The 12,657-nt window shown below is 41.9% G+C and overlaps 1 protein-coding gene across 1 annotated transcript in view; it reads left to right on the forward strand.

The window, feature by feature from the left end:
• Positions 1-2,194: 2,194 nt before the first annotated feature.
• ankfy1 (ankyrin repeat and FYVE domain containing 1) overlaps positions 2,195-12,657 on the forward strand; it is a 69,013-nt gene continuing 58,550 nt past the window's right edge. Inside the window, exons 1-3 of the mRNA XM_020535210.2 lie at positions 2,195-2,311; positions 7,275-7,467; positions 12,219-12,337. Of these exons, the coding sequence (XP_020390799.1) occupies positions 2,302-2,311; positions 7,275-7,467; positions 12,219-12,337 (322 nt within the window). The 5' untranslated portion in view covers positions 2,195-2,301. The remainder of the gene's footprint in view (positions 2,312-7,274; positions 7,468-12,218; positions 12,338-12,657) is intronic.

A 12,657-nucleotide genomic window follows, 5' to 3' on the forward strand; every position in this document is an offset into this window, starting at 1 on the left:
CACGACCCTCTGTGTGAAAATGTTGCCCCTCAGGTCCTTTTTAAATTTTTCCCCTCTCACCTTAAATCAATGCCCTATAGTTTAGGACACCTCCATCCTAGGAAAAAGACCTTGTCTATTCACTCTATCCATGCCCCCCTGACTTTATAAACCTCTATAAGGTCATCCCTCAGCCTCTGACACTCCAGGGAAAATAGCCCCAGCCGATTCAGCCTCTCCCAATAACTCAAACCGTTCAACCCTGGCAAAGTCCCTGTAAATCTTTTCCGTGCCCTCTCAAGTTTATCAACATCCTTCCTATAGAAGGTGACCAGAATTGTATGCAGTATTCTAAAGGTGGCCTCACGTCCTGTACAGCTGCAGCATGATGTCCAACTCCTATATTCAATGTTCTCACTAATGAAGGCAAGCGTGCCAAATGCCTTCTTCACCACCCTGTCTACCTCTGACACCACTTTCAAGGAACTATGCACTTGCATCCCTAGGTGTCTTTGTTTGGCAACACTCCCCAGGGCCTTACCATTGATATGAGTTCTGCCCTAGTTTGCCTTACCAAATGCAACACCTTGTATTTATCTAAATTAAACTCCATCTGCCACTTTTCTGCTCATTGGCCCATCTGATCAAGGTCCTGTTGTACTCTGAGATAACCTTCTTCATTGTCCACTACACCTCCAATTTTAGTGTCATCTGCAAATGTACTAATCATATCCCCTATGTTCACATGCAAATCATTTATATGAATGACCACAAACCACTATTAATTCCACAGGGAGAGCAAAACGATTTTACCATATGAGAAGCTGTGGATATTGTGAATCAAGATGTCATCAAGCCCGCAATCCCCAAATTTTTTTTGGACATGATTATCAAGAGAGAGCCTTGTGGTCAAGAGGTACCATCCCTTACCTCTGAGCCAGGTTTGAGTCCCACTCCACATCTTGATGCCAAGGATGTGTCCATAATGAGGCCAAGCAGGTTAAGAATCAACTTGTAAATTCTTCCAGCAGATTTAGATTTGGATTTTATTGTCCGCAATCTCATCTTTAATGATACATTCTAAAATCTTATTAATGACCGAGGTCAGGCTAAATGGCCTGTTCTTTTCTGTCTTCTTCCTCCCTACCTGATTAAACAAGGGTGTAATATTAGCCAGGAGGTCGATGGATGACCTTATAGAACTTTATAAAGTAATGAGGGGTATAGATTAGGTGAATAGCAGGGATCTTTCCCCTGGGGTGGGGCAATTCAAAACAAGGTTTTTTTTTACACAGAGTGGTTTGTTTGAGGAATGAACTGCCAGAGAAAGTGGTGGAGTTTGGTACAGTCACAGCGTTTAAAAGACATTTGGAGAAGTACATGAATAGAAAAGGTTTGGAGGGATATGGGTCAAATGCAGGCAGATGGGACTGGTTTAGTTTTGGAACATGGTTGGCATGGACTTGTTGGACCGAAAGGTCTGTTTCCATGTTGTATGACTCTATGACATTGTAAACCTTCTTTAGCATCTAATAAACCTCAAATAGATCTCCTCTCAATCTTCTCAACTCCAGATAGTATAGGCTTAAACTGCTTAATCTCTCTTCACAAGACAAACCCCTGATCTCTGGAATTAATCTAGTGAACCATCTCTGAACTGCCCCCCATGCAATTACACCCTCACACCACGTAAGTCAGATTCACACACATTTCAGTGCTCAGACTTCTGTAAAATTAACTCATGTCAGATGGATTGTGTTATTCAAACCACAAGGAGCACTAATTCTGCTAAATGAAACTTGACAAATAAATGACTTTTAGAATATATGACAGGCAAATATCAGCAGTTGAGTTTGATGGATTTTGTAAGCTTCAGTGGTGTGATTCTTTTTCTGGTGTTGAACACTTCAACTGTACACATTAGCAATACATGGAATAAAGCAGCATTCTAAAAATTCTGAAAAAGAGTCAAGTTAGTCTGGAAACATTAACTTTGTTTCTCTCCCCACAGATAGTGCTGAGTTTCTCTAAAACTTTCTGCCTTTATTGAGAACTATTGCTTACAGCTGTACAACTCTCAATCCTCATAATTCATGGATGCACTTTTAAAATGTAAACAAAGCTGCTAGCAGGCTCTGTGAGGAGGTTATAAGTGTACAGGAGGTAAGCTGCAAGGATTAAAGGTGACAGACTCTCCAAATCAGGGACAGTCCCACTTTAAGAGAAGCCCCGCCCCCACGCCTGGGCGCGACCATTTCTGCAGGGGCGGGGGGGGAGTTGGGAAGTGAACGGCCGGTTATCGCGAGAGCGGCTCAGGCCAAGATGGCGGAAGGTAGGAGCTGTCGGTGCCGCGGCTTCGTTGGGTGAGGGGGAGGGAACCGTGCTGGCTGGCGCGGGCCGCAGGGGCATAGCCTGTGGTCCCCAGGCTCCAGGCCCGGACACACTGGACCGCTTGTGGTGACCAGGCCTGGCTTCAGGCTTATCCCGAGCTGGAGTGGAGAGTGACCCCACCCCTATCCAGTCCCTACCCTTTCCCAAATCTTCCCCCACCCCCCCCCCCGGGGCCGTTCCTACCCTTTCCCGTCCCTCCCCCCACCCCCTCCATGGGGGTCATTGCGTCTCTGTCTGTCCAACCCCCCACCCCCTCCATGGGGGTCATTGCGTCTCTGTCTGTCCAACCCCCCACCCCCTCCATGGGGGTCATTGCGTCTCTGTCTGTCCAACCCCCCACCCCCTCCATGGGGGTCATTGCGTCTCTGTCTGTCCAACCCCCCACCCCCTCCATGGGGGTCATTGCGTCTCTGTCTGTCCAACCCCCCACCCCCTCCATGGGGGTCATTGCGTCTCTGTCTGTCGTCTTCTTGTCTTGTCCCGTACCTTGTCCATAGGTTCTTTGTTCCCCCTCTCTACTACTGTGGGGACATCTCTGTATTTACTCCCAGTGCCACATACTTGTGAGAGTGGAGAAAGAAAGATGTAGAAGGTTAATGCCTGGCTTGAGATGAGATGCCTTCACCCTCTTGGGTCCTTGAGACCATTTGAGTAACAGGGGGCAATTCATCCAAAGAGATGGGTTTAACCTCCATAGTTCTGGGACCAATATCTTTGCAGAGTGACTTACTAGTATGGTTAGGCAGAATTGAAACTAAATTTAGAGGGAGGCTGGCAACCAACAGAAAATAGGAATAAATTGAATAAAATAGTGTTGAGTTGTACCAGAGAAGGGAGCAGGCTGAAGAAGTGCTGAGCAACACACAAAGTAAGCTCTCTGGTGAATCAAGTTAGTGATCTACAAGCACAAATTGCCTTGTGGGTATCTGATAAAGTAGTAGGTGCGGAACTGTGGCTTAAAAATGATCCTTGGTGCTTCAAGGAGATAGTGTTCAGCAAAAACAAATGAAAAAAGGGAGATGGAGTGGGAGTATTGATTATAACTTTAGAAAAAGGTGACCTCCTTGAAGTATTGAAGTATCCATCTAGTTCGAGCTGAGAAACAAGACTGTGATCGTTCTTCACGTCTTTAGTGAGAGAAATAAATCTGATGTGGGTAAAAGGGAACTTTTAATTACTTGAGTATTGACTGGGGTAAAGAGTAAGGTTGGGGAGGGATCTCTGAAATGGTTCAGCCCAATGAGAAAGGATGTGTTATGGTAGCCAGGAGTCTGTAGGGAGCTCTTTGGCATGTGTGATTTTTGGATTGTAAGGTAATGGAGAAGAGTGAAGAACAATAGAAGTAAACACTTAAATTGGCAGTGGGCTTGGTGATGTTGGCAGATGACACTGGTTGACCTAGGGTAAAATGATCAAGAACTGACAGAAAATATGGCCTACTTCTCAGGAGATGTTATAGGCTAGGTACATTCTAATGAAGCTGAAAAGGGAGGGGAGCCAAGTTGAAGGCCATTTATATTGCAAGGGGATGCTAAATAAAATCATTTTAAAAAAAAAAAAAGTCACACCCTTGAACTTGCACCCTGTCAAGCTAATTTGGAAAAGATCAACATTCCATTACTCTTGTCAGAATCTTGGAACTTCTTTCCCTATAACACTGTGGGTGCAACTGCAGGTTTTGCTTTTAGGCTCGAAGACTGTTTCCCCACTTTCTCAAAGGTAGTTGAAGATGGGCTGAAAGAAAATACTGGCCTTGCCGGTTGTGATTTCTTCCAAGAATAGATATGAAATAAACACAGGCCCTGACTGATTTATCATCACTATGGTTATTCTTTCTCTTGCACTAGTAGTAGGTGGCTGTAATGACAATGGAGTTTGGAATTTTAACCATCATTGTGTATTTAATTACATAGAACTTAACATACCAACCATTTGACCAACTGCTCTGTGCCGACAGTACATTTTACGTAAGTCTCTGCCCATCTTTTTTCATCTCGCTATCAGCATATCCTTCTTTCCTTACTCCCTCGGATATCTAGCTTCCCTTTAAGTGCATCTGTACCCTTCACTTCAGCCACTCCCTATGAGTGAAACAAATGTGCCAAAAATCATTATTTTAGTTAATGATTGCCTTATCTTCATAGGCCTTAACTTTGGTTGTGGGTTTGGAAGGTTTTGCGCTGCTGCAGTGAAACTTTTAGTGCTTGCTGCTGCCCCTATGCACAGTGTGAGGCTAATAAATGTTTTAAAGTGATAGTGGGCTTCTTTGTTCTGTGTCAAACTTATTGTGTTGTTGGAGCTGTACTTAGCTGTGTGAATGCAGAATCCATTACACTCCAGACCTGTGCCTTGTACATGGTGGACAGGCTTTGGGAATTCTGGAGGTGAGTTATTTGCTGCAGAATTCCAGCCTCTGACCTGTCCTTGTATCACACTTCTTATATGGCTAGTGGAGTTCTGTCCTGGTCATTGGTTGTATGATGATGGGTGATTGTGTTGGGAATGCCATGAACATCAAAGGGCAATGGTCAGACTCACTTTTGGCAATAGTCGCTGCCTGGCACTCATTGTAAATATTGCTTTCCACTTATTAGCCCCCAGCTTGAATGTCAATACATAACAAGATCTGGACAACAATGTTAAGCAGTGTTTCTGACTCCTTAAACACGAACAATGTGTATGTGTGTGTCTATTCCTGCTTCTGATGTTGTAGTGCAGGAAAGATAACTGAAGCATCTGAAGATGATTAGGCCTAGGGCATTACGCTGAACAATTCCTGCTGAGATGACCTGGAGCTGAAATGACTGACTCCTAACAACCACAACCACAACCATCTTCCTATGTGCTGAGTATGACTCAAACCAGCAGAGAGTTTGCTCCCTGATTCCGATTGACCCTAGTTTTACTCGAGCTCCTTGTTGCTCCACTTGGTCAAATGCAATCTTGATGGTCAAGGACCTTCACGCTTGCCTCCCCCTCTGGAATTCACCTCTCTGTGTTTGGACCAAGATTGTGATGAGGGTCAGGTGCTGAGTGATGTTGGCAGATCCTAACTTGAGTGTCAGTGGGGAAGTTATTCTGAGCAGGTTCTGCTTGGTGATACTGATTAGGATCCCTTTCATCACTTTGATCATGAGTAAAGTAATGGGCCAGTAATTGACTGGGTTGGTTTCATCTTGCTTTTTGTGGTCAGGATGTAAAAGGCAATTGTCCACATTGTTGGGCAGATGGCCGTGTTGCAGCTGCACTTGTGCAACTTGCCTGGGGGCTTGGCTTGTTAAGTATTGTCCTAGGGTATTATTGGGGGGTTATAGACTTTGTACTCAGTGCCTTCAGCTGTTTGTTGATAACGGCACAGCATGATTGGGATGGGGTTCCTGACTGCTGTACATTAGTCTCTACTGTACAGTGTGTTTAATATCAGGGTGGGGCTGGAACCCAGTTTAGTTGTGAAGCCCATCTCGGCCAAATATCTGCCTTTGGGATCATGTGTGATTGTTCATGGTGCCTGCTGTCCCAGCAGGGCATTTTGGAATCAGAATGTTGGTGGGATTTCTGGCTGTGTACATGGTGTCTGTGTTCTGTTGAATTTAATCTTGTTGGTACCAGGGCAGATGTACAGTGCTGCTAAGCTGGTTTTGGCATCAAATGGGGATGCTGATAAGTTGTTCCATTGATTGTTTTCTCGCTGATTCCGAGGCACAAGAAGGGGATGTGGGATTGAACTTCATACTCACTGCTGCTCTGCAAGCATGAACAAATCACTGAAATAAAAGCACAATGCTGTGGATGCTGGCAATCTGCAACAACTGTGGAAAATGTTGAAGAAACTTGGCATTGATGGTGAATGGGTGCAGTGAGAGAGAGAGAGAGTTTCTCCAGTGTTGTCTGTTTGTGGTGAATCATTGGCACTAATCCAGTCAGTCCCTTGGGTATGTAGATGTTGTTACACCTGGGGTGAGCTGCATCTCTGATTTCTTTCTGGTTTGGGTTTTGTTCTCGAAGCTTAGTGGTCAGAGATGCAATGGGTGTGGGAGTCCCATTTTCAGTCCTGATTAGACTGCAGACTGAACAGTCCTCTCCTCCACTCCATATTATGAACGGATTGTAGAAGCAGGATGGTTTCAGGCAAAATAAGATTGACTAGGATATTGTATTAACGCATGCTTGGCTCTGTTGATCTGCATCCCACCCCCATCTCCCAATCAAGATTTTGTAAACTGGAGTGTATTTCAAGGAGGACAGTGTGAGGATTCTGCGACAGCCAAGTAGTCATTTTTGTGAATTTCTCAGTACCTTGGTGTGGGCACTTCTATACATTGCGATTGGTTTCCATATGTGTCAGGTACCCACTTTAGAAAATAAGTACCCGAACAAGATAAGGGGATTCACTGGGTAGCGTTTGAACCACGAATGAGTGTTCTTTGGGTTTGAGGGGCCATGGTGATTGTGGTTGAAGTCTTTATGATGCAGTGAGCAGTAGCAATTCCTTACCCACTGGGTTCTTGGGAGAGCTGGGGTAGTGAGGGGGCTTGTAGCTGGAATTCCTGTGCTAACTCCTTTCTTAATTTGCACATGGAATTGGACTGATGGTTTGAACCTAACGGACTAGGGGACAACTGCTGATTTATTTGGAAAACTCTGTTCCCTCTATGCCGAAGATGATAAAACATCTTTACTGACCTAGTTAGTCTGTAGCAAGCAGTGCAACAAATTGGATATTATTAATTTCATAAAATAACAAAACTAACAAAATTAAAATAATGGAACTGACAATGTGAAATTCACATTAAAGCTATTTAGCAAAGGCATTTTAAGTTCTCCTAGCACGAGGGCCTGTTAGTTACTTGTCATTTATGTTTGTTTGTTTCATCTTCTAACCGAGTTCTTGTGCCATTTGATAGAGGAGGTTGCTAAGCTGCAGAAACACCTGGCACTTCTCCGTCAGGAGTACGTGAAAATGCAACAGAAGCTGGCAGAAACGGAGAAGAGATGTACTATGCTCGCAGCCACATCTACCGTAGAAAATTCCAGTGACTCCTTTGTTTGCCGACTTCTGTCTATTGTGTCTGAGCTTTATCAGCAAGAACAATACAGGTAAATCTTGTATATGGTGAAGATTAATGTATTGACTTGGCCTGTGATAAGGTATTGGATGTTGGGACGTAACCAGGTCTGTTAAACTGATGATACAAACCACAAACTTTTTATTAACCGGCACCTGTGGGTCTAGGAATGTACCAGTTGATCAAGAGGTCCACATAATCAGTGTAAAAACACACAGTAAGCAATAGAAATATAATGCAAGGGGTATATGCATCACTTTTATCCTTTTATTTACAGCATTAATCACTGAAATAATAATCCAACTTTGCCTTAAAACTTACTGGCAGAGAGTTTTCTCAACCTTGCACCTTCAACTGACTACTTGGAGATCGAAATAATAGTTATACACCTCAGATACCAGATATTTAATTTTTGCCAGTTTGTCGCGAGTGCTGGCTCATAAGATGCCAGTTAAAACAAAGTTTGCTGTACTATTGACTCTAATTGAGTTGTCAACTAGATTTCCTTTTTTTGTAAAAATCATAAGTTGACCATTGATGTCGGAATATCTAAATTCAAACAATGGTGCTATAATCCTTTGCCTCCAGCTCATCTGCTCTGAATGGGACTGCCTCTCCTCTCAGCAAACAGCACTCTTAATGAAATGCATCCTTTTTCAGACTTGCTAGTTGGCCTGTGATCCCACAAAATAAACAGGTTGAGTAATTAATTCTGGAAGGTATAGTGATAAGTATTTTTGATTGTAAATGCTTCGATTATGATCATAAATTCTAAAGTTGTCTGAATGTTTACTTTGTACCTTTTTAATCATTGCAGTTAATTTCCACTTAATAGATCACAATTTAGTGTCTTTTATAAGAGGACTGTAGGAATGTCCATTTTAAAAGATGGGGAAAAACAGAAGGAAGAGTGCTTTTATTTGTTTTGCACTCATTTTCATAAAGTTGAAGTAAGAATGTTCAGCAGCTTTTCTGCCCTCCTGACTGTGAACCCTACCAGGAATCATCAGGCAGCAGTAGGAATATTAGCGTTTTTAAAAGATTTATTTTATGACCAAAGATTCCTGTATGGCTTTCTATATTGTCTTGATTAGGTATACGTTCACAGCAAATAAGTGGGCACAAATGTATTCTACACAAAGGAATATCCCTGTAGGACATTGTGGGAAGTGTTTTTCTTTCTGGATTTATAAATTTAGTCAATTGTGGGACGACGATTTTGTATTTTTCCTGAAACCTACTTCCATTTAAAGTATTGGCAAAGATCTGTAGCTCTGGTTGTGGGTGAGGTTGTTGACTTGCTCACCAAGCTGGCTTGTTTTTGTTCAGACGTTTCGTCACCATGCTAGGTGACATCATCAGTGGAACCTCCGATGAAGCGATGTTATTCTACTCCGCTTGGAATTTACACTGTCCAGTCCGATATGGTGAGTGCTGTCATTTCTGGTTTTGATGAACCCATACAGATCATAACTGGAAATGACGGTACTCGCCATAATGGACCGGACAGTGTAAATTCCAAGCGGAGTAGAATAACATTGCTTCATCGGGGGTTCCACTGATATCAGCATGGTGCCGAAACGTTTGAACAAAAACAAGTCAGCTCAGCGAGCAAGTCAACAACTTCAACTTCATCATCCATTCACTTCAGCTAACGGAAGTAGAAGTCTACTTCAGAACTGGCTGCGCACCAGCAGTGCCACTTAATGAACCTCAGCTCTGACTTGCAAACAAATCCTTGCATTTCTTGGTGTTTTTTCTTTTATCACTTACTTTCCTCTCTTAGGTTGTGTTTTTCAGGCAATAGATCCTTAAATATGGTTGTTTTATACGGTAAAAACATGGACTTTGATTTTACCTTTAGCTCTTTACAGCAGAATTTTTTTCAATTTTTTAAGGTGTCGATTGCACAGCATTAGATATGCAGTAATAATTCATAGAATCCCTATGGCATGGAAAGAGGCCATTCAGCCCATTGAGTCTGCAATGACCCTCCAAAGAGCATCAAACCCAGACCCAGCTGCCCCATCCTATCCTCAAAACCTCACGTTTCCCATGGCTAACCCACCTAGCCTGCATATCCCTGGACAATTTTTAGCACAGCCAATCCACCTAACCGGCACACCTTTTGAACTGTGGGAGGAAACTGGAGCATGTGGCAGAAATCAATGTAGTTTGTTAGGCTCATTACTCTGTTTGGCTCTCTGTTTTGGGGGGAAAGTAAAGATATGTTTGGGGATCAAACAAAGGATCTAAAAGAACAGTAAAAGGCAGGGGAGAGAGTATCTAAAGTAAATTAACAGCTAACAACCCAAAGTCTTTTATAAATGCAAACAGTGCAAGTGAGTACAGGGCTAATTTAGGATCATAAAGGAAATTATCAAGAATTAACAAAGGGTATTGATCAGGACCAAAGTTAATTACTAGTTCATATAGTCTACATAAATCTGAGTTTTTTTTTAAAAAAAATTATTACAGACCTATCCTGTTTGAACTTGGTTGAGTCCATTGAAATAACAGACAATTGATGAGGGTACTATATTTGAAGTATATGTGGACTTTCAATTAATATTTGGCAAAATGGGTTTGTTTTCCTTTTCAGCAGAGAATGCTATGATAAGAAAATATTGGAAGTGTTCAGGTCTGCCAGGATCTGTGAAATGGGAGAAAAAGTTAAAATTTCTGGACCCTGAGTCTTTGTCAGAACTTCTGGGTATCTGATGTAAGGATTCTAAGATAAGTGCTTGACCTGAGGAGTTAACTGTGTCTCCACAGATGCTGGATGGCCTGCTGAATATCTTCTGTTTTAGATTTGCAGTATGTTGCTTTTGGAGTAATGTGAAGAGAGGTTTATTCACAGTAGCTTGAGAGTCACTAACCAGATTATAGATAGTGAAAATGTTTGGCAAAGAAAACCAGTGATGAGATGAAGAAATGTGTTTAAAACAGAGAGCTGATTGGGAATAGGACAATAGAAGCAGATTCGATATTCTCTTTTCAAAGAGAGTTGAGTAAGTATTTGGAAGAGAAGTTTAGTAGGATTAAGTGAATATCTCTTTGAAATGGCATGGTGTGTTTATTTTTCTTTAATCATTCGCAGGATGAGTGTGTCACTGAAGAGGCAGGATTTATTGCCAATCCCTCACTGCTCAGAGGGCAGTTTGGTGTTGTGCTGTATGAACATTAACATTTCTTTGTGTTTGGTCCTGTAACTGGTGCATATCCAGGACTCTTAATAGCTAGATTTAGTGGCAATGGCTCATTTTAGCTTGGAGGACCATTCCAGTGAAGAATTGTATTTTTTGTTTTAAAGCCTGCATTTTTTTAAAATGCTGATTCTGAGCATCTTGACAACTTTAATGCTAAGTGCCACTGGAGGAGATGATTTCTAGGAGATGTTTTATAGTAAGGATGAAGAAGAATAATTCTGCGCCAGTGTAGGGCCAGGAAGTCTGACTCATGAGCCTGTTATTAATGTATAATGACAGATATTGAAACAGCTGAAGAGTCTAAATCCTGCACAGCCTTTACAATTGTTGTGAAATTTCATTTCACAAGTGATTTGGCTTCAGAGGTTTCCAGGAACAACTAAAGTATTGGCAGCAACACCTTGGAAGCTAGGAAAGATTAAAATGTAACACAGTAGAATGTGTACATATGAAGTGCTGTATATTGGAAAGGTGAATAAAAAGACAATGTATAGTCACCAGTGATTGGAAGATCCAAGGATTTTATTAGCCACTGCAATGCAGACCAATCAACAAAGGAAATAAAATGCTAGGTAGCTTACAGTTCATGCTTAATTTGTTCATTGCTAGGATTCAATAGTACTGAAGACGCAATGCCGAGTTCTGGTCATTGAGTAACTAAGGAATAGTCAAATAGAGAAGGTAGTGCAATACACACTGCAAGGCGAGGCGCAGTGTTAAGTCTGAGTTAACAGGAAGGATGCAGTAGTCTGGAAAGAAGGTACTTCCAATATCATCATCTGGGGTTGCTAACGGTCTAGAAAGCTAATCCGTCAAATGAATCCTTTGTTAATAGGGCAAGTGGGCATATAATGAAGCTGTGATAGAAATTTAGAACTGATGGCTGGGTACTTGGTGATCAATATTTTAAGCTAATTTTTTGTGTAATCGTTATCCAACCCAGAAGTGGAATAACTTGAGATGCAGTTGGGTGCTGTGATTAGTTGCGAGAGGCTGGACAAAGTAAAGATGTATTTTAACCTTGTGGTCTTTAGTTTGTGGATAATTTTTATTGCAGTGAATCAAAGTTTAATTTCTGCTTTGAAACTGACTTGGTCAGTTGCTTTAACCTGTATGCATCTTTAATAAATTGTCATTTGAACATTGGGCATAAGACCACCCCAATAGGTCAGTTTTCTGTTTCTATCATACTTGGCCGAAGAACCGTTAAGTTAACTGCATTATCCCTGGCAAGCTTTAGTGTTTTTCTGTCGACCACTTCCCTATCCAAAACAGACAATTTGAATATTGGATTAACTTATTTCCCATTTAATTTGGTTCACTTGTCCCACCTTCCCTTTTTGCCATGTCACCTTGTTTGAAACAACTTGCTTCATGTCTTTGTTTTCCTAAACTGCTTGGAGTCCAACCAGCCTCTCAATTGTGGCATTGCTCTTCCTTGATATTTCCCAATGTCTCGTCCAGCTGGGTAGTTGTCAAAAGGGATATCTTTGCGATTGCTCATCATTGCTCCGGCAGGTTTCAGTAATGGTGCCAGCATAATAACAAACTATATATTTCTTTTATCTTGCAGTGACCTGAAAGTGAAGGTTGGGGAAAAGTACATCAATGTTCACAAGTTTGTGTTGGCAGCACGCAGTGATACCTGGAGCCTGGCAAATCTTGCTTCTACCAATGAACTTGACCTGTCAGGTTGGTGTACAAGATGGACTTGGAAAACAGTTTTCACTCCCTTAATCACACTGCAATATTATCCTACTTGCTTTCAACATACAGATAGTTCTCCTATAACATGTTACGTTGACACTTTGGATAACAAACTTTCTACTGTACAGTTATAGTGATTTTCCTATAACATGATTTTCTATAGTGCAAGGTCACACAAGAATGTTGAGAGTTATAGGAGAACTACCTGTACTTGATTGTATGTTATAAACTTAAAGATCAGGACGTGAAGTAGCCTCTATGCTTCTTGAGCCTGCTCCACCAGTCAATTTGGCCATGACTTTTTT

This window comes from Rhincodon typus, chromosome 26, assembly GCF_021869965.1.
Source record: "Rhincodon typus isolate 14 chromosome 26, sRhiTyp1.1, whole genome shotgun sequence".
Taxonomy (NCBI): domain Eukaryota; kingdom Metazoa; phylum Chordata; class Chondrichthyes; order Orectolobiformes; family Rhincodontidae; genus Rhincodon; species Rhincodon typus.